Raw genomic sequence first — 25812 nt, 5'->3', positions numbered from 1 at the left:
GATACAACAAGGCCTCTGCATGGAGACTGGGGACACGAACAGAGCAAATCATATAACAGCTTTTGTTTGGAGGGTACTGGGCAGTATCAGCTGTCACTCACCTCCATACCTGCAGCAGCCCTGAACCAGACTCAGACTTGGCCTAGAAGAAAACAGATCAGGAAACATCTTCAACTTGTCTGAACATAAAAACATTAAAAATTATTCTGTTCTTGGAGAATCTCTGGATACAGCGAGTCCACTGATTAAGAAACATAGAAAAACTACAGCACAAAACAGGCCCTTCGGCCCCACAAGTTGTGCCGAACATACCCCTACCTTTTAGGCCTACCTATAACCCTCCATCCTATTAAGTCCCATGTACTCATCCAGGAGTCTCTTAAAAGACCCGATTGAGTTTGCCTCCACCACCACTGACGGCAGCCGATTCCACTCGCCCACCACCCTCTGTGTGAAAAACTTCCCCCTAACATTTCCCCTGTACCTACCCCCCAGCACCTTAAACCTGTGTCCTCTCGTAGCAGCCATTTCCACCCTGGGAAAAAGCCTCTGAGAGTCCAGCCGATCTATGCCTCTCAACATCTTATATACCTCTATTAGGTCTCCTAACCCCCTAATTAACTGTCGTAACAGCCTGTCGAATTGTGTGCGGGTGGCATTACCCTGGTAATGGGCAATGGCACAAGATGTAAGGAGGGCTGAAATTTAAAAACGGAAAAATTCAGTAGATCTGACATCATCTGTGGAGAGCGAAACAGAGTAAACGTTTCTAGTCCAACGTGACTCTTCGGAGCTTTCCAGCAATGTTTTCATTTCACATCTCCAGCATCCTCAATGTTTTGCATTTGTACCAGTAAGGCTGAGATGTTTTTGAGAAAAGGCAAAGGAAATTAGGTGGTGGCTTGGATATTAAAGCTGGGGGAACTCAGTGAACGAGTGAGTGAACAAGCGAGAACGTAGAAGGCAGTTGTCGGGTGAACATTGTTGTATTTTGAGGAATAATGAATCAGAGCTGAAGGTGGTGTGGGAAGTCTGTCGGATACAGGGATGAGGAAGAATGTATGAAATGGGATATCTGGAGATTGGGAGAACAGATGAAAATTTATAGCACTCCTGAACAAACATCCGCTGTGCTGAATATCTCCAAGTTTCAATACTCAATAGCCCAATTCTTAAAGCAGTGTGAAAAGTGACAAGGTGTCAGACTTTACCAGATTGAATGTGCCGTACTCCTCCCGCAGCAGGTGAGTGATGAAGCCTCTCAAGGTGGTCTGGTCTCCCCAGCTCCATCTTGCTCGGTTGAGGTAGGATGAGATGGGCAGATAGACATAAGGCAGGAGGCCAGCTCCGAAACACAGGCCTAACCTCAGCATGACCCTTACGGACAATTCCTGGACATTTAGGGCACAACAAAGCAGAATGGTACACAGTGATTCCGCAGCTGAGTTAGCGCAGAGATAGAAACACAGGCCATACATGGGAGAGAGATGCCTACATAGTCTGGCGAGGGAGACAGAAATAAAAGCGCGAGGAAAAGAGCGGAGAAAAGAAATAAAGAAAGTGGGAGAAGTTAGAGAGGAGAAAATACACTGAAAGAGTGAGAGAGATGGCAAGGGGGTTAGAGGAGTGTGTAGGAGAAGGTTAGAGGGAAAGAGAGCAGAGGTTAAAGAGTAGTGGAAAAGGAGAGAGACACAAAAACGAAGGGAGAGGGAGGGAAAAGAAAATGTGAAGGAAAGAAATAGAAGAGAAAATTGTGTGTAGGGAACAGGAGAGGAAGAAGTATGAAAATGGGGAGGAAGAGACAGAAGGAAAGTCAGACAAGAGTAGCAATCAGGGAGACAGACAATGAGAATGAGCAACAAATGGTGAACATTAGAAATTAAAACACGGGTAATATTTTACCTTCGCTCTGTGTAATCTAAGCATCACCCAGGGCACAATGTACATCACGTAGAGAATAATGGTGTGCTGGTTACAGAGACTCAGGCCACAGCAGAATGCACCCAGCAGAGAAAGCTACAAATAAAAAGAACATTTTATCAGAGTTCAGAGACTTCAACATGAGCCAAGTAGTTTGTCCAATGTATAGCCGGGGGGCGGATATGGCCTGTGAATAATCTCTAGGCAACCTCTGATTACCATTGACCCTGGTCAATCAAGTGAGTTTCAATGGAAAATTAATCTTGGAGTTGTTCCTCCAATCATGGGTCACTTCCGCTTCTGATAGACAGACGAGTGAGTCCATCAGCAGCAAATGAAGGAGTGAAAAAGTGTTGACTGGAGCAGCAGCAAACACACCGGTGAACATGCTAAGAGTTGCTGGGACAAAGGAAGTGAAGCAACCTTGTAGATGGTGGGCAGGATTCCTAGCTTCTAGCCTGCTCTTTTAGCCACAGTATTTATATGGCTAGTCCAGTTCAGTTTCTGGTCAATGGTAACCCCAGCACGTTGATAGTGGGGGAATTCAGTGATGGTAATGACATTGAATGTCATGGGGCGATGGTGAAATTCTCTTATTGGAAGTGCTCATTGCCTAGCACTAGTGTGGCGCTAATGTTACTTGTCAGTTCAAGTCTGGATATTATCCAGGTATTGCTGCATTTGGACATAGACTGCTTCTGTATCTGAGTCGTTATGAATGGTACTGAACATTGTTCAGTCATTAGCAAACATCCCCACTGCTGACCCCATGATGGAAGGAAGGTCATTGATAAAGCAGCTGAAGCTGATTGGGCTTAGGAACTCCTGCAGTGATGTCCTGGAACTGAGCAGATTAATCTCCAACAACCACAACCATCTTTCTTTGTGCCAGGTTTGACTCCAACCAACAGAAAGTTTATTCCCCGATTCCTATCGACAGCAGTTTTGCTAAGGCTCTTTGATACCACTTTTGGGCAAATGCTGCTTTGAAATCAACGGCAGTCACACTCACCTCAGGGTAGTCCTCTTGATTTCCCTCAACATCATCCAAAACCCATTCACTTATCATTTTGGTGTTCGCTGACCTTCATCAGCTCCTGATCAAGTAATGTCAATTATAAAATCCTCGTCCTTGCTTTCAAATCCCTCCACAACCTCGCTCCTCCCTATCGCTGTAATCTGCTCTAGTCCACAACCTTTCCAAGTGTCTATGCTCAACTAATTCTGGTCTTCTGTTCAACCCCTGATTTTAATTCCTCCACCATTGGTGGCCACACCTTCAGTTTAAAGTTTATTTATTAGTGTCACAAGTAGGCTTACATTGACACTGAAATGAAGTTACTTTGAAAATCCCCTAGTCGCCACACTCCAGCGCCTGTTCGGGTACACTGAGGGAGAAAATAGCATAGCTAATGCATATAACTAACACATCTTTCGGACCATGGGAGGAAACTGGAGCACCCGGAGGAAACCCACGCAGACACAGGGAGAATGTGCAGACTCCGCACAGACAGTGACCCAAGCCAGGAATCGAACCCGAGTCCCTGGTGCTGTGAGGCAGCAGTGCTAACCACTGTGCTATCCCAAGTTCTGGAATTCCCTCCCTGTGCCTCTCCACTTCACTTTCCTTTTTTTTTTAAAAAGACAGTCTTTCCCTTTTTGACAATCCTTTGGTCATTTGACCCAATATCTCCTTATGTGACTTGTTCTATAACGCTCCTGTGAAGTGCCTTGAGATGTCTTATTACAGTCCCCTTTTTCAGATGCCATGTTTTGCAATGTCAGCAATCATGGCTCTCCAACTTTCATTGTCTTCATATGTTTTCTGCTGCTCAAACTGAGTGTATATTTTTTGTCTCCCTCTTGCTCTTGACCCTTGAATTTGTCCAGTCACTACTAGATGTTCCAGTTTCTTCCTCCCAAGTGCACGGCCATGGAATTGTAGGTTAAAGCCACTTTAGTAATACAACTTGTTGTTCATTATTTCTGCTTGTTGCTGTCTTTGGCATTAGATGTTTGGGGGGGGGGGGGGGGGGGGGGGGTTAGGGAGGTGCGCAGTTACCAACAAGTTTCAGTTGAAATGGTGGAGGAATTTGAGGGGCCAAAAAAAAAAATACAGCTAGTGACCGATCAGACTCTTTTGATCTGGATTAATTAATACATATATACCTCACACACATACTGGGACATGTCAGCGGAGTTGTCTTCACTCCCTCCACTTCAACTGCATACATTACTTTTATCTGTCACAAGATGGCCCACAGAAAACAACTGGGTGTTAGCTCATCTCATAGCAGTGAAGATTATTGCAGCACAAGACTTTCAAATGAATGAATCCTTCCAAATTATCCTTCCAATCAAAGGATTCTATGATTTTAAATCTCTGCAAGCAACATTTGCCACGAGGGGGAAATCTACAGGATTCACTTGTATCTGGGATGTGAAAAACAGTGTTTGCAACAGGTAACATCATATTCATGTGGGAAAGACGCATCAAGTTGACAGTGAACAGCATTCACGAGATGGTAGTTTCTTTGAGGGTAAAGAATCACAGTACCAGCATGGGCATCAGAGCTCTCCAAGGCAAAACTGTGGGCATCTTCAGAAAGACTTTCACTGAACTAATGGTGGTTCCTGCCAAAGAGAAGTTTGGGGAGCTGGCTTTGGGTGACATGCCAAATCTATGGGTGTGAAGTTCAGGGTTACCAGCCAGGCCCACAGATGCACAATCCTTAAAGAAGGATGCCATTCTCAAAGTAAATTGTTGGCTGGTAACTTTCAGTGTAAAGTGCTTCCACAAGTTTGTATTATGCGTTCTTTCAATCCTTATATTTAAACCGAGGAACATAATTCATGCCCAGCTTATGTTGGGGGGCAATTGCTGATACCTGGCAGATCAGCATCCTATACTTCTCTGGATTGGAGTTCTGGGACCAAAAGGACAGTGAGATGAGCAAATCCCAGACAGCTAATGAGGAAATTCACTGCTGTGGACCAACAAACAGCCGTTGGAAACTGTCCAAATCAATGTGAGACTTGTGTGCAATAAGTCTGCAATCTGTCTTCTGTTGATGAATAGATCTGCAGTCCATCTCCCTCTAGTAACCTGTAGGTTTGCTATCTATCACCAGTTGTTTTTAATGTTGAGATTTGTCTGGTTTGTTTGATCAACCTCAAGATAATTCATTATTGAGCAATGATAGATGGAATGAGGACCAGATTATGATATTTTTGTATATTTAAAATTGTCAAGAGAAGTGACATTGTTCTATTGTACAAATCTTCTTTTGTTGACAGCAGACTTCTGCACTAAACCACTTGGTTTGAGTTGAAGTACTACAGTATGACATGATCTAACTGATGAGATCATGCATAATTAGGACTGATAACTGTAGTATCTCACCAATATAAATAAAGCTCAGGGGAATACTTAAAAGTTACATTTGCTTTAGTGAATCATTGGATGCGCCATCATTGCAAAGGCCACTACTACCAGTATTGCATAATGCAGCCCATTGCTGGACTACAACCAATCCCTCATGTACTGAGGGGCTTCACAGTAAATGATGCTTCAGCGTTTGGGATGCGAAGCCAAGCCTGGAATGGGATCACAATCAATACAGTGCAGGAAGAGACCATTCGGCCCATCATGTCTACACTCAGTCTTTGAATGAGCAATTCACTTAATGTCACTGTCCTGTCTTCTGTCCATAACCCTTACAGGAGGTTGAGGGGAGACTTAATAGAGGTTTATAAAATGATGAAGGGGATAGATAGAGTGAACGTTCAGAGACTATTTCCTCGGGTAGATGGAGCTATTACAAGGGGGCATAACTATAGGGTTCATGGTGGGAGATATAGGAAGGATGTCCGAGGTAGGTTCTTTACTCAGAGTGGTTGGGGTGTGGAATGGACTGCCTGCAGTGATCGTGGAGTCAGACACTTTAGGAACATTTAAGCGGTTATTGGATAGGCACATGGAGCACACCAGGATGATAGGGAGTGGGATAGCTTGATCTTGGTTTCGGATAAAGCTCGGCACAACATCGTGGGCCGAAGGGCCTGTTCTGTGCTGTATGTTCTATGTTCTTACACATCCCTCTTCTTCAAACAGTCCAAATTTCCTTTTGAATGCCTTGATTGACCTGCCTCCACCACACTGTCAGGCAGTGTATTCCAGGCCTTAACTACTTGCTGTGTCAAATAGCTCTTCCTTCATTCGCATTTACTTCTTTTGATTACTTTAAGTCTTTGCCCTCGCGTTCATAATCCTTTCAGCAGTGGGAAGTCTTTGCCCATCCTCAACTGACAGTCTGCTGTTGCTGGGGGAAGGATACACTCAGATTTTACCTTTGACCTTTCCTGTGCTGTTGGCGCTGTGCTGAATCGAACCGTCAGGACCATGAGGAGACTCACAAAGAAATTGTTCAAGGTGAAAACCTCAGCTGCAACAGACCACTGCCATGCCAGCCGGGAGAAAGCAAAGAGCCCAGCGGCAAGAATCCCCCCAGAGTACGAGTTTGACAACCTGAAACACAGGAATGGGACGTCAGACATAGAGGCATAGGAACACGGGTCGGCCACTCAGCCCATCTAACCTGTCCCAACATTTTAGTAAATAATGGCTGATTGGTATTGCAACTCTATTCATCCCTCCTTTGCTACATTTTCTATAACTCTACCTTAACAAAATTCAATTGCAGCAAAAGAAAATTAACTAGGCATCGCTAACACCCATCGATCACCCAGCAGTGAGAGAGTTGAAACAACCCAATTTCATAAATCCAACACAACCACCCCGCTCTGCCCAATCCCCGCACTAGGGATAACTGCCCATCCTCTGTCCACCCCCCAAACTACCTGACACCATGGATAATGGTCCAGTTTGATTAACGTTGTTTGACCACTAAAAAGAATTCTTTGCTGGTTGGCTGGTGAGGTATGGGGTGGGGAGATGGGGGAAAAGAGTGTTGAAAGAGAGTGGGGCAGGAAACGCTCAGTGCCTGACAACACCCTAAGTAACAGTTAGACTTTCAGGAATACTTTTTGAAAAGACATAGAAAATGGAGTCCTGTCCTCATTCAATGTGTACACTCTTTGAATGTGTTCCCTTATGTGACTCACTAAACACAGTCTGATTTTCTCACCTTCCCTTGAAGGGACATCAATGCGAGATATAATCCCAAAGTGAGACACCCTCAGAACCTGTCTGAATAGCCACTGTTCACTGGATAATGAATCCAGAACAGAAATTCTGGCTGAATGTCTAGCTAAATTCAAAAGGGGACCAAAGGCTAATGTTTACTGAGGCCCAGCAAGAGAACAGGCCATAGTATATTTAGTGATGGGTAGTGATTCTGAATGAATTAACAATTCATAGAATCCTTACAGTGCAGGAGGCGGCCATTTGGCCATTGAGTCTGCACCACCCAATCCCACCCAGCCCCGATCCCCGTAACCCCATGGTTTTAACGCTGCTAGTCCCCCTGACACCAAGGGACAATTTAGCATGGCCAATCAACCTAACCTGCACACCTTTGAAGTGTGGGAGGAAACCGGAGGAAACCCACAGACACGGGGTGAAGGTGCAGATTCCACACAGACAGAGACCGGAGGAACTATTCTCCAGTCCTCTAACCCTAACCCTGAATCCAAGGAGTATTGAAAGATTATAGTCAGTACCTCCACAAATTCCAAAAACAAACAATTTGGAGACTGAAAGATCAGACTACCTGCATGCGCAGGGACATGCCATGCATCTGCAAAAAAAAATCCAAATAAGAGATTGCAAGACAAACAGCACCCTGGTCAGAGACACACAGGGCTCAAATACAGGAACATCCAGGACAAACGGTCACACTGCCTGGATTACTGCAGTCAGTTCTGGGCACCCCATTTCAGGAACAAATTATTGGCCTTGGAGGGGTTGCAACAGCCACTTGTATTTTACAGGAGATTTAACAAAGCAGATCATCCAAAGCACCTCAAACAAAACCACGCAAAGGATAAAAGGGTTAAATCATGACACATATATAAACTCAGTTTATATTTGCTTAAATATGGGAGGTTAAGTCTTGGACATAATGATTAAAAGGAGTTTAATGGGTTGGGAAGAATTATTTTCTCTGTTGGTGGAGTCCAGAACAAGGGGGCACAATCTTCAAACTCGAGCTGGACTACTCAGGGGTGATACCAAGAAACACTTCTTCATACAAAGGGAGAGCGGGACTCTTTCCCCAAAAAGGCCGCTGAAGCTGGAATCAACTAAAAGTTTAAAATTGAGATTGACAGGATTTGTTAGGTAAGGGTAATGGAACCAAGGCAGGCACAGGTAATTAAGATACAGATCAGCTATGATTTAATGGAATAATGGAACAGGTGAGAGGGGCTGAATGGCCTACAGTTGTCAGATATTGTGCGTCTGCAAGGAGTGTCTGCGCAGAGAGCGGTGTCCTGCTCTTGGACTCACCTGCAAACTGTTTCAAAGAGCAGGGAGGCTGTGGTTACCCCCAGTAATGCATTCAATACATTGACTCTGAAAACTGGAGAGCCCAATGGAATAATGGTCATTGCCAGCCTAGCCAGAAGAGTGAACAATGGGTACCCCGGAGGATGTGCCACCTGAAAAACAGGGAAACAAGAGGCCATGAAACTACCCACATCATCCATAATGCAATAGACCACACATTCCCAACTACCCCTCATTTACAGAAACCAGCACACCAGACAGTACTCACTCTTTTTTAAAAAAAAGGACTTATCTGGTGAATTATTGAATGCGCTGGCAGAGGGAATAGTACCACCACAGCCTCCCTCCATCCCAGCCCCAGCCCTCTACACCCCACCTTGGCCTCTCCCCAGTCCCCCAGCTACTAGCTCCTGTCATTCTGTAGTTTCTTTTCTTTACCACAACTCTTCCATGAGATCCATCTAATGCTCCCTTGACTTCCCAAGCCCCCACTTCAAATTCTGAAGACTCACCCATTTCACACAACAGCCAACTCTCTACATGGCTCTTTTGATCAGGCACCAACTGTTTCCCTCCATCAAACAAGTCACCTCAACCTTCCCAACTCTGTACTCATCTCTTCCAAAGCCATCTGTTGAAAACTCTTGGTTTTCCGGTGCTCCTTCTATTCTTCAATGCCTTTATAGTTTACCCACCACCACCACCACCCCCCCCCCCCCACCCCCCCACCCCCCCACCCCCCCCACATCTGGGCCACAGCTTAATCCATTCCGCTCCTAGTCACCACTCATTATGTGTCCAGTACTACTGGGCTGCCTCTCAGTAGTTTAAAATCACATTCAAACACTGAAAATGCATCACCACTAATGGGATCCTCTCTTACTCCTGGAATCTGTCAAATTCCACATTTTTGGACATTCCACATTTCCAATTCTTCTCCCTTGCTATTTTCTCAGATTGAACCAGTTGGTAAAATCTTGCTAGTCTATTCAAACCATGATCCTATCCCTCGCTCATGCCCCCTGACTCGGTATCCTGATCTCCACTGGGGCACGCCAGGAAAGTCCCCAGCTCGTCACCATCTCTCATCAACACAAAAGCTGCAGCCATTCACTCACCCCCAGCTCGCAGGCAGCAGTCACAAGCTCCCCTGTGGAAACAACAACATTGCAGTGACTGGCAGAACAAGCAGAAAAAACAGCATTGCACCCCCTGCTCTGTCCCACACACCCCCAACCTTAAACCTCACCCCACACACTTTGCCTTCCCCCCCCCCAACTAAACCTCAACCCAAGCCACACCCTCCTCTCCATCCTTCCCCCCTCCAACCTCCCCATACCCCTTTACCTCCCTCCCCTGATCTCCCCCACACCCTTTTCTTCCCCCTCTCTTTTTGACTCTGCCCCTGACCTTCCCCACACCCTCCCCAACCAGCACGGTGGCACAGTGGTTAGCACTGCTGCCTCACAGCTCCAGGGACCCAGGTTCGATTCCCGGCTTGGGTCACTGTCTGTGCGGAGTTTGCACGTTCTTCCTGTGTCTGCATGGGTTTCCTCCGGATGCCCCGGTTTCCTCCCACAGTCTGAAGATGTGCGGTTAGGTGCACTGGCTATGCTAAATTGCCCCTTAGTGTCAGGGGGTTAGTGGGATAAATATGTGGGGTTACAGGAATAGGGCCTGGGTGGGATTGTGGCCGGTGCAGACTCGATGGGCTGAATGGCCTCCTTCTGCACTGTAGGGATTCTATTCTATGACACTCCCCGCCTAAACCCAACCTCTCACTGCCCACTCACTGCCTCCACCCTAAACCACTTCCACACCCCACGGCCGGCACTGACCCGAGTCCCCCCCGGGCACCGAGCGGTACAGAGTCCGCAGGTAGACGGCGGAGAGGCCACTGAGGAGCAGGAGCAGCCCCGGGCCGCCGCCGTTTCCAGGGAAACTCATAGGGAACACACAGATCCCACTCAACTCCCGGCCACACAGTATTGTGGGCGCTGCTGGGCCGACACATTAAACTTAAAGGGGAGGGCAGGGCCCAGGCTTAAAGGGGAGGGCAGGGCCCAGGCTTAAAGGGGAGGGCATTAAAGGGCCCTCAGCATTTCCGACAGTCTGCTGCCAACGCAAAATGGCCGCCTGAGCATGCGCGCCGGCCCGCGCTGACGTCACCCTGAACTTTTTAAATTTGAAGCCCAAACACAAAGTGAAAACAGCAAAGACTAAGAAACTGTGTAAGAGAACGAAGTGACAAACACCCCAACCCAAAGACTCTTCTCAGAACCACTAACATCTCTCATCACCCTGTTCTGCTGCTGGCAGCACATTTCATGTAGAGTATGTTTGAGATTCACAATGAACACATACTGCTTGGTTTCCTTATACAACCCATATAGCACACAGACTGATATACAGAAAATGCTGGAAAAACTCAGTAGGCCTGGCAGCGTCTCTGCAGACCTGCTGAGTTTTACCAGCATCTTCTGTTATTTCAGATTCTCAGCATCTACAGTACTTTCATTTTAGCATACAGACTGGATGTGTGTTAGGATGTCTGTGAAAGTAGGTAAAATGATAGTAGAAGTAGGAATCCATTCACTTTTGTTGGAGATGCTGTCATGATAAAATAAAAAATGTTTAACATCAGTTGTTAGAGAGTGAAGTTTTTAAAACTATGTAGTGCTCGAAGCACTAGACTCATAGGATCCTTACAGTGCAGAAGGAAGGCATTCAGGTCCATCGAGTCTGCACTGACCACAATCCCACCCATCTCTATCCCCGTAGACCCACATATTTACCCTGCTAGTCCCCCTGACACTAAGGGGCAATTTACCATGGCCAATCAACCTAACTCGCACATCTTTGGATCACACATGCAAGGTGTTGACAGCAAACGCAGCTTTCCAACTACAGCTCTCAGCTGTCCCTATACCGTGTCAGCAATGTTCAATTGAATTAGAACAATAAAGGTGGCATTACAGACTAAATTACAGTGCAAACTTCTTTCCCCTCCATGGATTCCCATTCATAGGTGCCACTGGTCAGGGAAGGTCTTGATTGTCCTGGCAAGCACAGCACACTCCTTCTCCGTGGTCACCCAGGCACAGAAAGATTGTGAAGAAAGACAGGCAGCCAATGACCCTTTTAGGCCAGCCTCAGTCAGACATTGTGGGCCTAGAGATAACCATTTCGCCCAGGCCCAGAATCAGACCCGTGAGATGGTCCTCCAAGTTGGCCACACCCCCAAAATATTCATGAGTTGCAGATCAGTAGTTTGGTTGTGAATTGAAGCCAGAGATTGAGGGGCAGTCTCCTTAAATACAGGTTCCTCATGAAGTTCCCGGCTTTCAACCAATTCAGTTCACTCCATGTGACTTCAAGGAATGGCTGAAGACATTGGATACTGCAATGGCTATGAGCCCTGACAATATTTTGGCAGCAGTACTAAGAATGTGCTCCAGAAATTGGCGTACCCCTACCCAAGCTGTTCCAAACAGCTCCAATACTGGCATCCACCCGAATATGTGGAAAGTAACTCTGTTATGTCCTGTTCAAAAAAACTAGGATAAATCCAATCCAGTCAATTTCCACACCATCAATTATTCTCAGTCATCAGCAAAATGATGGAAGATGTCATTGACTTTGCTCCTGACCTCCCAGAGCCTGTCCATCAACTACAAGGCACAAGCCAGGAGTGTGTTGGAATACTCTCCACTTGCCTGGATGAGTGCAGCTCCAACAACACTGAAGAAACTCAACACCAGCAAGACAAAGAAGCCCAATTGAATGGCATCCCATCCACCCCCTTAAACATTAATTCCCTCTACCATCAGTGCACAGTGGCAGCAGTGTGTACCATCTACAACATGCATGGCAACAACTCAGCAAGCTTTCTTTGACGGCACTTTCCCAATCTGGGACCTTTAATACCTAAAAGACAAGGGCAGTAGACACACAAGAACACCACCTACATGTTTCCCTCCCAGTCACACACAATCCTGACTTAGAAACATATTGCCATTTCCTCACTCAAGAACAGCTTCTTCCCTGCTGCCATCAGATTCTTGAATGGACCTATCATCTATTAAGCTGGTCTTTCTCTTCACCCTATTTGTAACTGCAACTTTATATTCTACACTCTATCCTTTCCTCTCCCCAATATACTCTATGAACAGTACAGTTTGTCTATACAGCACACAAGAAACAATACTTTTCACTGTATTCCAATACATGTGACAACAAAAAAATCAATTCAAATCACTGTAACTGAATCAAAATCCTGGAACTATCTCCCTAACGGCACTATGAGTCTTTTGCATCAAATTGAGTACATCAGTTTAAGAAAGCAGCAATTAGGGATAACCTCCACAGCATCTTCTCCCATGGTAAATATAGATGCAAAGTATTCAGTTAATACTTCAACTATGCCCTTTTCTCCATGCATAAATCCTCTTTTTGGTCCCTAATCGGCCCTAATCCTCCTTTACAACCCTTTTACTAATTATATTACTACAGAAGACTTTTAGATTCTCCATGGATTGGCCATGCTAAATTCTCACTCAGTGTACCCGAACAGGTACCGGAGTGTGGTGTACCCGAACAGGTACCGGAGTGTGGTGTACCCGAACAGGTACCGGAGTGTGGTGACTAGGAAATTTTCACAGTAACTTTATAAGCCTACTTGTAACACTAATAAATAAACTTAAACTTATTTATTTTTACTCTGGATTGTTTCTTTTCTTTTTCCATAGCCAGCCTAAACTCTACTTCCAATGTGGATCTTGGCAGATCCCAGTATTGCTGCTTGCCCCAGCGAATAATCCTGGCACTCAGCCTTTAAGAGCTGTATTAAAGGGGAGGTGCGCTGGGGGCGCTGTTTGCTGAGCCCCGCGGCTGCGCGGTGCAAGGGCGTCGCGGCCCCTTTAAGAGGTTTACCTGGCGGCCACACCTGGCGCTGGGATCCGGCGGGGATTTGGGGAGAAGTGGTTCGGGAAGCAGACAGGTAGACCGCGCCAGGAACCCAGGTAAGATCGGGAGAGCTGGGGGATCTTGGAACAACCACACCCTCCCCCTAGCCGGGACATCCTGAGGCTGGCGGCCCAGCCCGGGAGAGGGGGCCCCGGCTCGGCCCGGGAAAAGGGGCCTGGCCCGGGAGGAGAGGCCCGGCCTTGGGCTCAGTTATACAGCAAGGAGCGGAAAATGAGGCAAACTTAATGCAGTCACCGGGAGATGGCTGCTAACCAGGCGGGTTACTGCCGCTAACCAGTTGGTAACTTGTTGCTCATCAATCTGGTAACAGATAATCTGCTGGGTTATAGTGCTGACCAGACTGCTAATTGTTGATAGCGAGTTTAGTAAAAGATAATTTGTTGGACGATGGAGTTATAAACCAGGCAAGGGATCAGCTGGATAACATTGATAACCAGCTAGTTACCAAAGAGCTAACATGTTTGCAATCTGACTGTAACCCCAAATCTGTGCCCATCTTTCCCAGAACTTCATGTTCAAATAGCTCCAAACAAGTTTCTGCCCCCGCCTCCATTCTGGAATGGAAATTTAGAGTCGCAACCTGTATGACAAGATAAATTGTCCTGTTTTAACCTGCCTGAATCTCTTTGGAAAAAGCTGACCATTTAATTCTGCTCCAGTGCTGCTCTACTGTCATCCAGGTAGAGGTGTGGGGGACTGCTTTCTCCTGGTTACCTTCTCATCTATCCATTTATAACCAGATACTGATTTACTTCTCTATCCACTCCTGCACCATTACCTCTGGTGTCCCCAATGATCTAACCTTGGGCTTCCTTCCTATTCCTCCTCTACATGCTGCCCCTTGCTGATGTCATTCAAAAACACAGCATCACTTTCCTTATGTATGATGCTGATGCTCAGCTCTACCTCACCACCACTCCGCTGTCTCTTTTTAAATTATTAGAATGTTCATCTGACATCCAGTATTGGATGAGCAAAGGTTTCCTCTAATTATTGGAAAGACAAACTTGAGAGGAATGTATCAAAGTTTGCTGATCATGGGTGGGAATATGTGTCTGTGAGGAGGGCACAGAGCGGCATCAAAGAGATATAGACAGATTAAGTGAGTGGGCAACAAGGAGATAGATGGCAACCAAAAGAGAAAATGCTGGAAAAAAAGCTTTGACAAAGGGTCGTCTGGATTCGAAACGTCAGCTCTTTTCTCTCCTTACAGATGCTGCCAGACCTGCTGAGATTTTCCAGCATTTTCTCTTTTGGTTTCAGATTCCAGCATCTGCAGTAATTTGCTTTTAATGAGATAGATGGACTACAATGTGGGGAAGTGGGAGTTTATTGACACTGACAAGATTTTCTATTCTTGCAACCAATGTTCAAAGAAACTTGGGTGTGCTTATGTAAGTAACACTGAAAGTTAGTGTGTAATTACAGCATTAGGAAAACAAATGGTATGTTGGCCTTTTATTGCAAGGGGAGCGCAATACAAGAGTAAGAAAGTATTGCTGCAATTGTACTGGGCTTTGGTGAGACCAGGCCTGGAAGACTGTGTCCAATATTGGTCTCCATATTTAAGCAGTGTACTTGTTTTGGAGGTGGTACAGTAAATGTTCAATAGATCAGTTCCTGGGATGAGAGGGATGTCCTATAATGAGAAGTTGAATAAATTGGATCTCTGCTATCTGGAGCTTTGAAGAATTAGATGATTTCATTGAAAGATATTAGATTCTGAAGAGGTTTGACAGGATAAACACACAGATCGTGAAATGTAGTGTGCTGCGCTCGACTGGTTTGTAGTGATGTAAGTTTGCAAGTGATGAAATCTGTTACCCTTACAACCATCTGGCAGATGTATGTGAAATGTAATTGAAATTTGTTTTTGCCTGAGGAGATGAGTGACCCAAGAGTAAGAGTTGTCCGTTTCTGTAGCAATTGGATTTGTTGCCACTGCAAATGGTTTGGGTTTGTCTTGTCACCACTGGTGGTGATGCGGAACTGTGGATAGGGATAATGGCAGTCCCCCAGGAGGGATCTGGTTGATCCTTTCCTCCATAAATCTGCTGCTAAAGTTGGATCCTGTACGCACACAGCATCATGTACAGATTTGTAAAACTACTCATTGTTAAATGACAACACCCAGCCATGTGTGATTGAGATATATTTATATTTGCACATGCCCAGGCTTATATGAAGAGTGTGAGCGGGAAAGTATGCGGAAGCGCCCTGAACTCATGGAAATGGCTTCAAACAGCAATAACTTTACATATTCATAAATATAATAAAAACAGGGAATACTCAGCAGGTCAGGCAGCATCTGAGGAAAGGGAAACAGGGAATACTCGGCAAGTCGGGGAGCATCTGTGGAGAGAGAAACAGTTGATGTTTCAGTTTGTGACCTTTCATCAGAACTTGCATTTATATCTACATATGGTGTCTGATGAGGGTTTTAAACAACACATCTTTCCCAACATTACTTTGTGCAGATCAATCAGATTGTGTTGTTTAAGAGAAACGAGGGAAAGAATGATTTTCTGAGACAAGATCTGCAGAGAAAGGACCGTAGACTCCTTGTCATGTGTTCCATTCTTCTTGTAGCCAAAATGTGAAACCAATTGGTTATCCCTGAGGGATTTAGGATGGTATTTGGAAGTTTTGGTGAAGGGTATATAGGAACATAGGACTTGGGAGTAGGCCATTCGGCCCTTTGAGCCTGCTCCACCATTCAATAAGATCATGACTGATTTGGTGGTGACCTCAACTCCACTCTCCTGTCTGCTTCCCCATTCCCCATAACTTTGTACGTACTTGTCTATCAAAAATATATCCGACTTGGTGTTGAATAAATTCAATGACCCAGCCTCCACTGCTCTCTCAGGAAGAGAATTCTACATACTCATGAACTTCTGAGAGGAAAAAAAAATCCTCATCTCTGTCTTAAAAGGGAGACTCAAAACTTTGTCGTCGTCTCTCTTCTTCCCCCCCCCCCCTTCCTCCCGGCCAGTCAAAACATCCTCCAGCATCCACCCTGTTAAGTCCCCTCAGGATCTTGTATCTTTTAATAAGATCACCTGTCAATCTTCTAAATAAACCCTTCATCCCAGGAATGAGATGTGAACCTTCTCCAAAGTGCTAACACAATTACATACTGTTTCAAATTTGGAGAGCAGTCTGTACCAAACACTCCAGATTCAGGAGGCATTTGGAGGTTTTAGACGGGGGCAGATGCTTTTTTTTTTGATCCAAGCATGAGAAGAAAATATTGCAGCTTATAATTGCTGACATGTCTGGAATTTGTTTGAGCAGTAATTGTGCACCTGACCTCTGGCTAGAACTTGACAGTAGCTTCATCATGTTGCAACTGTGCTGTAGTGCAGCCTAGTCTATATCGCTAGATTGGGTCCTGGCAGGCTCGGAAGTGAGGCCCAGATATCAGTAAATATTCTGGAGTTAGAGGCTTGGGAATGTTCTCAACATCCCGGAGCCAACTGCAATGACCCCACTGCCATCCTGATGAGAGATTAGTTCCCAGCCCATATCGTGGATCAAACTTGATGCGTGTAGCTCTGGGCTTCACAGCTTCAGAAGCTTATGAGGGGACATTGGGGAGCAGGAGCTCACAAAGATATTGTTGAATTAACCTTAGAAACAGTTTAAATCAGTGGTAAGGATCAGGAGGTTGTATGTTCATGTCCCATGCCAGGACCTGAGCACAGAATCTAGTCTGACACTATGCAGTGCATCATTGAAGGAGTCATGTAGGCTGTGGAGAGGACAGGCAAGACCTCCCAATCTCCATCCCCACCCCACAGTACCATTCAAAGAAAGTAGGGTGTTTTCACCATGCCCTTCCAATGTTCACCCTTCAAGTAACACCATCAGCTGCACAAATTAACTGTTTATGGGATCTTGCTGTGCAAAACTGAGTATCACATTGTCTACCTTAAGTGATTGCACTTAAAAGTAAAAATGTTTATTTACCTATTAGTCGCAAGTAAGGCTTACATTAACACTGCAATGAAATTACTGTGAAATTCCCCCAGTCGCCACACTTATGCACCTGTTCAGGTCAATGCACTTAACCATCACGTCTTTCAGACTGTGGGAGGACACTGGAGCACTCGGAGGAAACCCACGCAGACACAGGGAGAACGTGCAAACTCCACACAGACAGTGACCTGAGGCTGGAATTGAATCCGGGTCCCTGGCACTGTGAGGCAGCAGTGCTAACCACTGCCACCATGCCGCTCAATTTGTTGGATATGAAGGGTTTTTGGCTGTCTTGTCAGCATGATCAGATACGAAGTTCTTCAGTCTTTGCTTGAAGCTGCATTATCAATTTGCTGTTGGTTGCTGGCTATAAATTTGAGTGATATCAATGATTCCAGTTCCTTAGTATTGTCAGTTAGCAGTATGTACAGCAACTTGCATTTATTTAGCATCTTCAGTGTTAGAGAATGTCCTGAGGAGCTCCAGCTAAATGGGATTGCAAAGGAAACTTTGCTAAGTATGTGGATTTGAAGAAGATGAAGGGGTTTCAACAGAAAGTTCTCGAAAGTGGGGCCTGGACAACTGAAGGTGTGGCTGCCAAAGGTGGAGTGAAGATTGCACAAGAGGCTGGAGTCCAGGAATGGAGAGATGGAAGAGGGTTGGAGAAGGACACAGGATTATAAATACCGGCATTCATCCAGCAATATGGAAATTTGCTTGGATATGTCCTATACATAAAAAGTAGGACAAGTCCAGCCTGACATAGTTATGCTTACAGATAATGTCCCAGACACCAACATCGTCATTCCTCTGTGTCCTGTCCCACTGGCAGAACAGACCCAGCAGAGTGACGGCACGCTGGTATACAGATGGCATGGAGTCCTCAACATCAACTTTGAACCCCATGAAGTCTCATGATATCAGGTCAAACATGGACAAGAAAACCTCATGCTGATGAAACAGTACTCCATGTTGAAAACCACTTGGAGGAAGCACCAAGCACGGCAAAGGCACAGAATGAACTTTGGAGTCTTCAATGTCCATCACCAAAAGTAACTCTGTATCACCATTACAGACTGAGCACTAAAAGACATAGCCGCTGGGCTTGTGGCAGGTGGTGAAGGAACCAACATTTCACCTCGTCCTCCCCAATCTACCTGTCACAAGTGCATCTGTTCATGACAGTACTGGTAGAAGTGACCACCGCACAGTCCTTGTGGAGATGAAGTCTCCACTTTACATTGAGGATACGGGGTGGCACAGTGGTTAGCACTGCTTTCTCACAGAGCCAAAGACCTGGTTTCAATTCTGGCTTTGGGTGATTGTCTGTGTGTGTTTCCTCCCACAGTCCAAAGATGTGTAGGTTAGGTGGATTGGCCATGGTAAAATAACGCTTAGTGTCAGGAGGACTAGCAGGATAAATATGTGGCGTGCCTGGGATTGTTGTCGGTGCAAGCTCAATGGGCCAAATGGCCTCCTTCTGCACTGTAGGGATTCTACAATATCATCCATTGTATTGTGTGGTGCTACCAATATGCGAAATGGGATAAATTTCAAATTGATCTAGCAATTCCAGAATGGGCATCCATCAGGCACCCTGGACCATTGACAGCAGCAGAATTCTACTCGACTGCAATCTGTAACCTCATAGCTTGGCAGATCTTCCACTCCACCATTACTATGAAGAGGGTATGCCAGAAGCAGCACCAGTCATACCTAAAAATGAGATGTCAACCTGGTGAAGCTACAACACAGGATCACTTGCATGTCAAATAGTATAAACAGCAAGTAATAGACAGAGCTCAGTGATATATTCCCAACCTCATTTTGGAGCCCAGAACATCAGTGCAAAAGCTAAGGCTGAAGCATTTGTAACCATCTTCAAACAGAAGTGTTGGATGGTTGATCCATCCCTGCCTCCTCCTGAGGTCCCAGCATCATAGATGCCAGTCTTCAGCCAATTTGACTCACTCCATGTGATATCAAGAAGTGGCTGAAGGCACCAGATGCTGCAAATGCTATGGGCCCCGGCAAACACATCTATGCAGTAATGTGGAAAAGTTGACATGCTATGTCCTGTATGACGAATCCAACTCAGCCCCATCAGTCTAGTCATGATCATCAGCGATATAAGGTGGCACTTAAAAATAACCTGCTTACTGACAGTTTCGGTTCTGCCAGGATCACGAAGTTCCTGATCTCATTGTAGCCTTGGTTCAAGCATAGACAGCTGAACTTCGGAGATGAGAGTGACTGTCCTTGACATCCAGGCAGCATTTGATCAAACGAGGGGGGGAGGACTGTCTATTAATTTGAGTCATAGCTAGCATAAAGGAAGATGGTTGTGTGATTGGAGGTCAACCATCTCAGTTCCAGGATATCACTGCATGATTTCCTCAGGGTAGTGATCTAGGCCCAACCATCTCCAGCTGTTTTCATTAATGACCTTATTTCCAACATAAGGTCAGAAGTGGGGATGTTTGCTGCGGATTGCACAATTTTTACTATGCATGACTCCTTAGATACTGAAGCACGTTCAAATGCAGCAAGACCAGTACTATATCCAGATTTGGGCTGACAATGGCAAGTAACGTTCATGCCACGAGCCAGGCAATGACCATCTCCAACCAGAGAGAATCTAACCATCGCCTCTTGACATTATTGTTGCTGAATTCCCCACTCTCAACATCTGGGTGTTCCATTTGACTAGAAACTAAACTGGACTAACCATTAAAATATTTTGGCTGCAAGACCAGGTCTGAGGCTAGGAATCTTGTGACGAGTAACTCACCTCCTGACACCCCAAAGACAGTACACTATCTACAAGGCACAAGTCAGGAGTATGATAGAATACACCCCATTTGCCCGAAATGAGTGCAACTCCAATAACACTCGAAGCTCAGCACTATTCAGGATAAAGCAACCAGCTTGATTGGCACCCCATCCACAAACATTCATTTTCTCCACCACCGATGCACAGTGGTAGCAATCTACAAGATGCACTGCTGGAACTCGCCAAGGCTTCTTGGAAAGCACCTTCCAAGCCCAAGACCACTCCCACCTAGAACGACGAGCAGCACATAAATGGGAACCTCACCACCACACCCCATGAAATAACTAAAAATTGATTGGGAGAGGGATTTGAAGACTCGGATGATTTTAATTTGAGACATTATACTTTTGGATCAAAATTACGATTGATGACAAAACAGGATGTGATGAGGGGCAGCAGAGATTTGGATGAATCGCAATGCATGAGGTGCAAGATAGGAAGTTGGCCTGGAGTTTATTGGAGAAGTTGAATGTGGAGGGAACAAAAAAATGTAGTTTAAATGTTCTGGCAATGGATAGGGTTGGGAGTGCAAGCAGCTGAACTCCCAGAGTCGACTTTTCTGTGATCACAAGGACACTAGGCCAGAAGCCCATTTAAAAATAAAACTTGTACTTATACAGTGCCTTTCACCTACTCGGGATGTCTGCAAGTATTTTTGGAGTGTAGTTACTGTTATAATGTAAGAAACATAGCAACTAATTTGTGCTCGGGCAACCTCACTCAAACATCATATATTATGACCAGATAATCTGTTTTAAGTGAAAGATTCAAAACTGGCCAGGCACTGACGACAACTCCTTTTTGCTCTTTTTTTTGAAATAGTGCCAAAGGGTCTTTAAGTCAACCTGTTTTTCTCTGCATTTGAGTGGACATCTTGTCTAAAAGGCAACACTTTTCTCTCAGTGCAACACTCCCTCAGTATTGGTTTGAAGTGTCAGCTTTTTAGTTATGCTCTAGCCCTGCTGTGTAATCTTTTTTCACCTTTTTAAATTTATTCCCACACCCAGTTATGGTTCTGCTTGATGGTTTGTAGTATTTAAGCAGATGCAATATAACTATTTCATCTGCCCACCATACATATTCCTTGAGGTCCAAGTGCCCTTGTTCAGTTGACATGGGTGTAAATTCACTGAGAATATCTGGGTATGTGGGGGTCAATGAGCCTCTCTCACTGTTTAGTACCTGTAAGCGTTGCCTAACCATCCACATGTGAAATGCTGGTACCTTGTCATTAAGGCATGTTTGGACCTGTGCAGTATGGTTGGTGAGATATTTGAGTCTGACTTACTGGTATCGAGAGCTTTGGAAAGTACCTGCTTTAACTTTGGGAATTGATCTGCCAGTTATTCTTGGGAACTGTGTAATTTGGAACGCTCAAACAACAACTTCTACTTCTCTTTAGCTTCACTCACAAGCCCAATAGAATTGTCTTAAAAATATGGTGAGTTGAATACAAGCTGAAGGGGAATTTTATTTTTGAATGAAGTTACTCCAGAGACTCTGTGTGAGCAATATTATGCATGCAGTTGTTGCAGAGTTCAGTTTTTGAGATGTGTACCTGCAATGTCCAGGACTGCTAACTGCTGCTGCTGTGTTCCTCCATGTGGGACATGAGAAATCCACCTCCTGGACAAATCATGACACATGCCAAAGGTATTTTATATCCCAGCCGGGGTTTGAATTGATTTGAAGTTCCCAGGAAGAGGCTGGCTTAGTTGCTGAACTTTGTGACAAATAGTCAGTGATGGGGACATTCCTTCAGGGAATAGTCTGTGTGGATGTTGGGTGGATGAGTTTGGTATAAGGTAACTTCTGTTGGTTAGCAGCTACAATTGGCCTTGATACTCCTTGGACTTAAAGGCATAAATTGACTTGGTCATCTGGACTCTGCTGTATTTGTCAGTGTTGGGGAAGGAGAAAATGGCTTATAGCCCCTGTAGCGAGCACTGGCTGATGGTGTGGGGCGCAGTCCTGTAATATTGCCAGATGCTGTTTAACCTGATGTCGTTTTCGTTTTAGTTTTTGTTTCATGTTGACATAATCTGAAATTCATTGCTCTGTTGGGGAGATAGTCTCATAACACACACGATTGGGGTGTTGTTGTACCAATCAAAAACACTGCTCCCTTTTCTGTATGCGCCATAGTTCATGAGAAGCCTAGACGTTATTACTATTTTCTGTGCAGGAAGTGCACTTCCCAATGTCTGACTGCTCCCTAAGCTTGTGAACTACTCATTGAGAAATCAGGTAAATTATTAATCTTTGTTTTTTCATCTGCAGTGACCATGGTGCAGACTGATTCAATTTAACTCTGAAAATTGATCAACGGTTGGCTTTGAGTGAGTATTTTCCTGTAATTCAATTCTAATCCCAGTTGGCTAATCATTTCATTGCAATGCATTCTTCTACCTGAGCAAGTCATGTTACTATGTTAGGAATTTTCCACTATGCAATCCATGGCTGTTTTCCCATGCCCAGAACAAATTTATTCTCACTTGGCAGGAATCTAACAGCAGTGTTGCTCTTGGTGAGAGAGGGTGGGGAATTGATGGTTGAGTTAGTAATGTATGGGCGGTGAAAGGGGTGGAACTTGATGGACCATTTGTCCACTTCTTGTTCCAAACTTTGTTTTGGCAGAAGAGTTTAGATAGTGATGGCGGAGAGGGGGACACTTACTGGTATGCTGTGAGAGAAGGGTAAACTGGATTCAGTGCCTACCTAATTTTTGAACCCTACATTAAAGAGAGTTCCCAACTTCGTGCTGAGCTGGCGAAACCGGTGGCACACTTGGTAGAAAAACAAGTAGCTCCCCTGGTAGAAAAACAAGTAGCTCCCCTGGTTCCTTGATTTGATTATTGCTTCTCTTGACCAGCACCCCCAAGGATGGGTTAGAACAGGAGGAGGCCATTCACTTTTCTACCATTCATTGGGTAAAATATTCCACAGGCACTAAAAGGAAAATTGGGAGGGAATTATGGTCAGGATTGTGATAACAAAATGGCAGAAATATTCTTTTGATTCAGTCTTTGCCAAGGAGACAGATCAGGACACAAAATCAGAAGACAGTAAAAATGATATAGCTGTATTTAAAATAAAATTTGCAATCAAGAGCATAATTCTCCTTTGGCATGCAACATCAAAATGTGAGGGGGTGTTGGGGTTGATGAACAATACTGCTGACGAAGAGTGCAACAAACTATAAGAAGCATTAATAAACATGCAAAACTTTGCATATAATTGGCAAATGAATTCCAATACAAATGAGGTTAAGTTATATATTTTAGTAAGAAAATCTAACTTCACATGGGAAAACAAGAATTTAACTGAACAAGAGGAGGAACAGGATTTATGATTTTAAATAGACAAATCATTATGGAGTTCTGGTTGCTATATTATAAACAGGATGTAGAGGCATTGGAGACGGCGCAAATGTCTGACTAACACCAGAACTGAGGTCATATTCATCAATGAAAGATGGATGTACTGGATCTCTTGTCTCTTGAAAAAAGAAGGCTAAGGAATGACTTAATGAGAGTCTTGAAAATTAGAAAATAATTTGATAAATTAGGAAAGAGTTTGATAGAATGGATAGAGAGAGGGTTTTCACTTGTGGAGAAGCGCATGAGACCCTGGAAATCTGTCAGTCTTTAGTGTCATTAATGTATTCTCAATCACTGAAGGTGGGCAAAAGTAATACTTTTGTTAATTATTCTGGCTGTAACCAATATATCTCAAAAGCTAATGGATGGATTTCTGTAAAAGCTGATACATTAGATATGGCCCAAGGAAGAACTGGTGTGCTTTTGCTGAAGATATAGTTCTGGATCCTGGATTTTTTTTTTGTAAGGATCTGTTAAAATTGCAAGATAAGGCAAATTTGCATTTTTTATAGAATCTTATGTCAGCTGCTGTGCTGAACTTGTCACAGCTGTCATAACGTGAGCAGAGTTTTCAGAGCAGGCTGTTGGATGCAGATTGGTCGTCTGCCTCCTTGGCGAAATGGAAGCTTTTAACAAAAATCTATGCTTTGTATTGCATGACAAAGCTTCAAGGAAGAGCTGTGCAATTATAATGTTGAGTGAACATTGCATGGGAGAGGTATACACTTTACTGAGTGCCCTCCCTATTTGTTTTTATACTGTGTTCTTGTTTATGCTAACTTTAATGGCCTGATTCATTTATTTGTTTTCCTGAAATGTCTGGTATCATATCCTCCATCTGCTCTTCGATGTCAATACTAATTATGGAATCTCGCTGTGTGTAGACTGGCTGCTATCATGTAAGGTTGCTTGAAAAAGTAGCAAGCCCGAGGATTGGGAGCAGTTTTGAATTCGGCAAAGGAGGACTGAGAAATTTAATTGAGAGGGAAAAGTAGAGTGCGAGAGTAAACTTGCAAGGAACATAAACATAGACCGTAAAAGCTTCTAAGTATGTAAAAAGAAAAAAGATTGGTAAAGACAAATGTAGTTCCTTTGCAGTTTGAAACAGGATAAGTTGGAGAATAAGAAAATTGCAGAGGAAGATGCAAGTAACTTCCCAGAAATGCTAGGGAATCAAATATCTAGTGGGAAGGAGGAATTTAAGGAAATTGGTATTGGCTTAAAGAAAAGTGCTGGAGAAACTAATGGGACTGAAGGCCGATAAATCCACAGGCCCTGCTGATCTACATCCCAGGGTACGAAAGGACGTGGCCCTGGGAAATAGTGGATGCATTGATTGTCATCTTCTAAAATTCTGTAGATCCTGGCAGATTGGAGGGTGGCAAACGTAACCCCACTATTTAAAAGGGAGGGAAGAAACGGAGAATTATGGATCGGTTAGTCTAATATCAGTAATAGGGAAAACTATAGTCTATTATAAAGGATGTGATAATAGGACACTTAGAAAATATCAATAGAATCATAGAAACCCTACAGCACAAAGAGGCCATTCGGCCCATCGAGTCTGCACTGACCACAATCCCATCCAGGCCCTACCCCCATATCCCTACATATTTACCCACTAATCCCTCTAACCTACGCATCTCAGGACACTAAGGGCAATTTTTAGCACAGCCAATCAACCTAACCCGCACATCTTTGGACTGTGGGAGGAAACCGGAGCATCTGGAGGAAACCCACGCAGACACGAGGAGAGGGCGGCATGGTAGCACAGTGATTAGCACTGCTGCTTCACAGCTCCAGGGACCTGGGTTCAATTCCCGGCTTGGGTCACTGTCTGTGTGGAGTTTGCACATTCTCCTCGTGTCTGCGTGGGTTTCCTCCGGGTGCTCCGGTTTCCCCCCACAGTCCAAAGATGTGCAGGTTAGGTTGATTGGCCATGCTAAAATTGCCCCTAGTGTCCTGGGATGTGTAGATTAGTGGGTAAAATATGTAGGGATATGGGGGTAGGGCCTGGGTGGGATTGTGGTCGGTGCAGACTTGATGGGCCGAATGGCCTCTTTCTGTACTGTAGGGTTTCTATGATTTCTATGAATGTGCAAACTCCACACAGACAGTGACCCAAGCCAGGAATCGAACCGAGCTCCCTGGAGCTGTGAAGCAGCAGGGCTAACTACTGTGCTGCCCTTAATAGGATTAGACAAAGTCCACATGGATTTATGAAAGGGAAATCATGTTTGGTA

General features: G+C 44.7%; 2 protein-coding genes across 5 annotated transcripts in view; one reads left to right on the top strand and one right to left on the bottom strand.

The window, feature by feature from the left end:
* The window catches only part of tmem260 (transmembrane protein 260), a 30544-nt gene extending 20104 nt beyond the window's left edge, over positions 1–10440 (bottom strand). Inside the window, exons 1-7 of one of the 3 annotated variants that reach the window (XM_078225455.1) lie at positions 10228–10440; positions 9508–9539; positions 8390–8541; positions 6271–6448; positions 1903–2016; positions 1212–1391; positions 102–142 (exon numbers count right to left, since the gene is read on the bottom strand). In XM_078225455.1, coding sequence (XP_078081581.1) covers positions 102–142; positions 1212–1391; positions 1903–2016; positions 6271–6448; positions 8390–8541; positions 9508–9539; positions 10228–10336 — 806 coding nt within the window. In that variant the 5' untranslated portion in view covers positions 10337–10440. The remainder of the gene's footprint in view (positions 1–101; positions 143–1211; positions 1392–1902; positions 2017–6270; positions 6449–8389; positions 8542–9507; positions 9540–10227) is intronic. The other 2 variants (XM_078225454.1, XM_078225456.1) reach the window with 2 other exon arrangements.
* A 2791-nt stretch (positions 10441–13231) lies between these two features.
* llgl2 (LLGL scribble cell polarity complex component 2) overlaps positions 13232–25812 on the top strand; it is a 105705-nt gene continuing 93124 nt past the window's right edge. The window contains exons 1-2 of one of the 2 annotated variants that reach the window (XM_078225453.1): positions 13232–13410; positions 22470–22528. The gene's annotated coding sequence lies outside the window, so the exon portion shown is untranslated. The remainder of the gene's footprint in view (positions 13411–22469; positions 22529–25812) is intronic. The other variant, XM_078225452.1, reaches the window with a different exon arrangement.

The sequence above is a fragment of the Mustelus asterias genome, chromosome 12, assembly GCF_964213995.1.
Source record: "Mustelus asterias chromosome 12, sMusAst1.hap1.1, whole genome shotgun sequence".
Classification (NCBI taxonomy): domain Eukaryota; kingdom Metazoa; phylum Chordata; class Chondrichthyes; order Carcharhiniformes; family Triakidae; genus Mustelus; species Mustelus asterias.
Note: the sequence above shows the minus strand (reverse complement) of the source record. Positions and strands in the feature narration are given on the sequence as shown.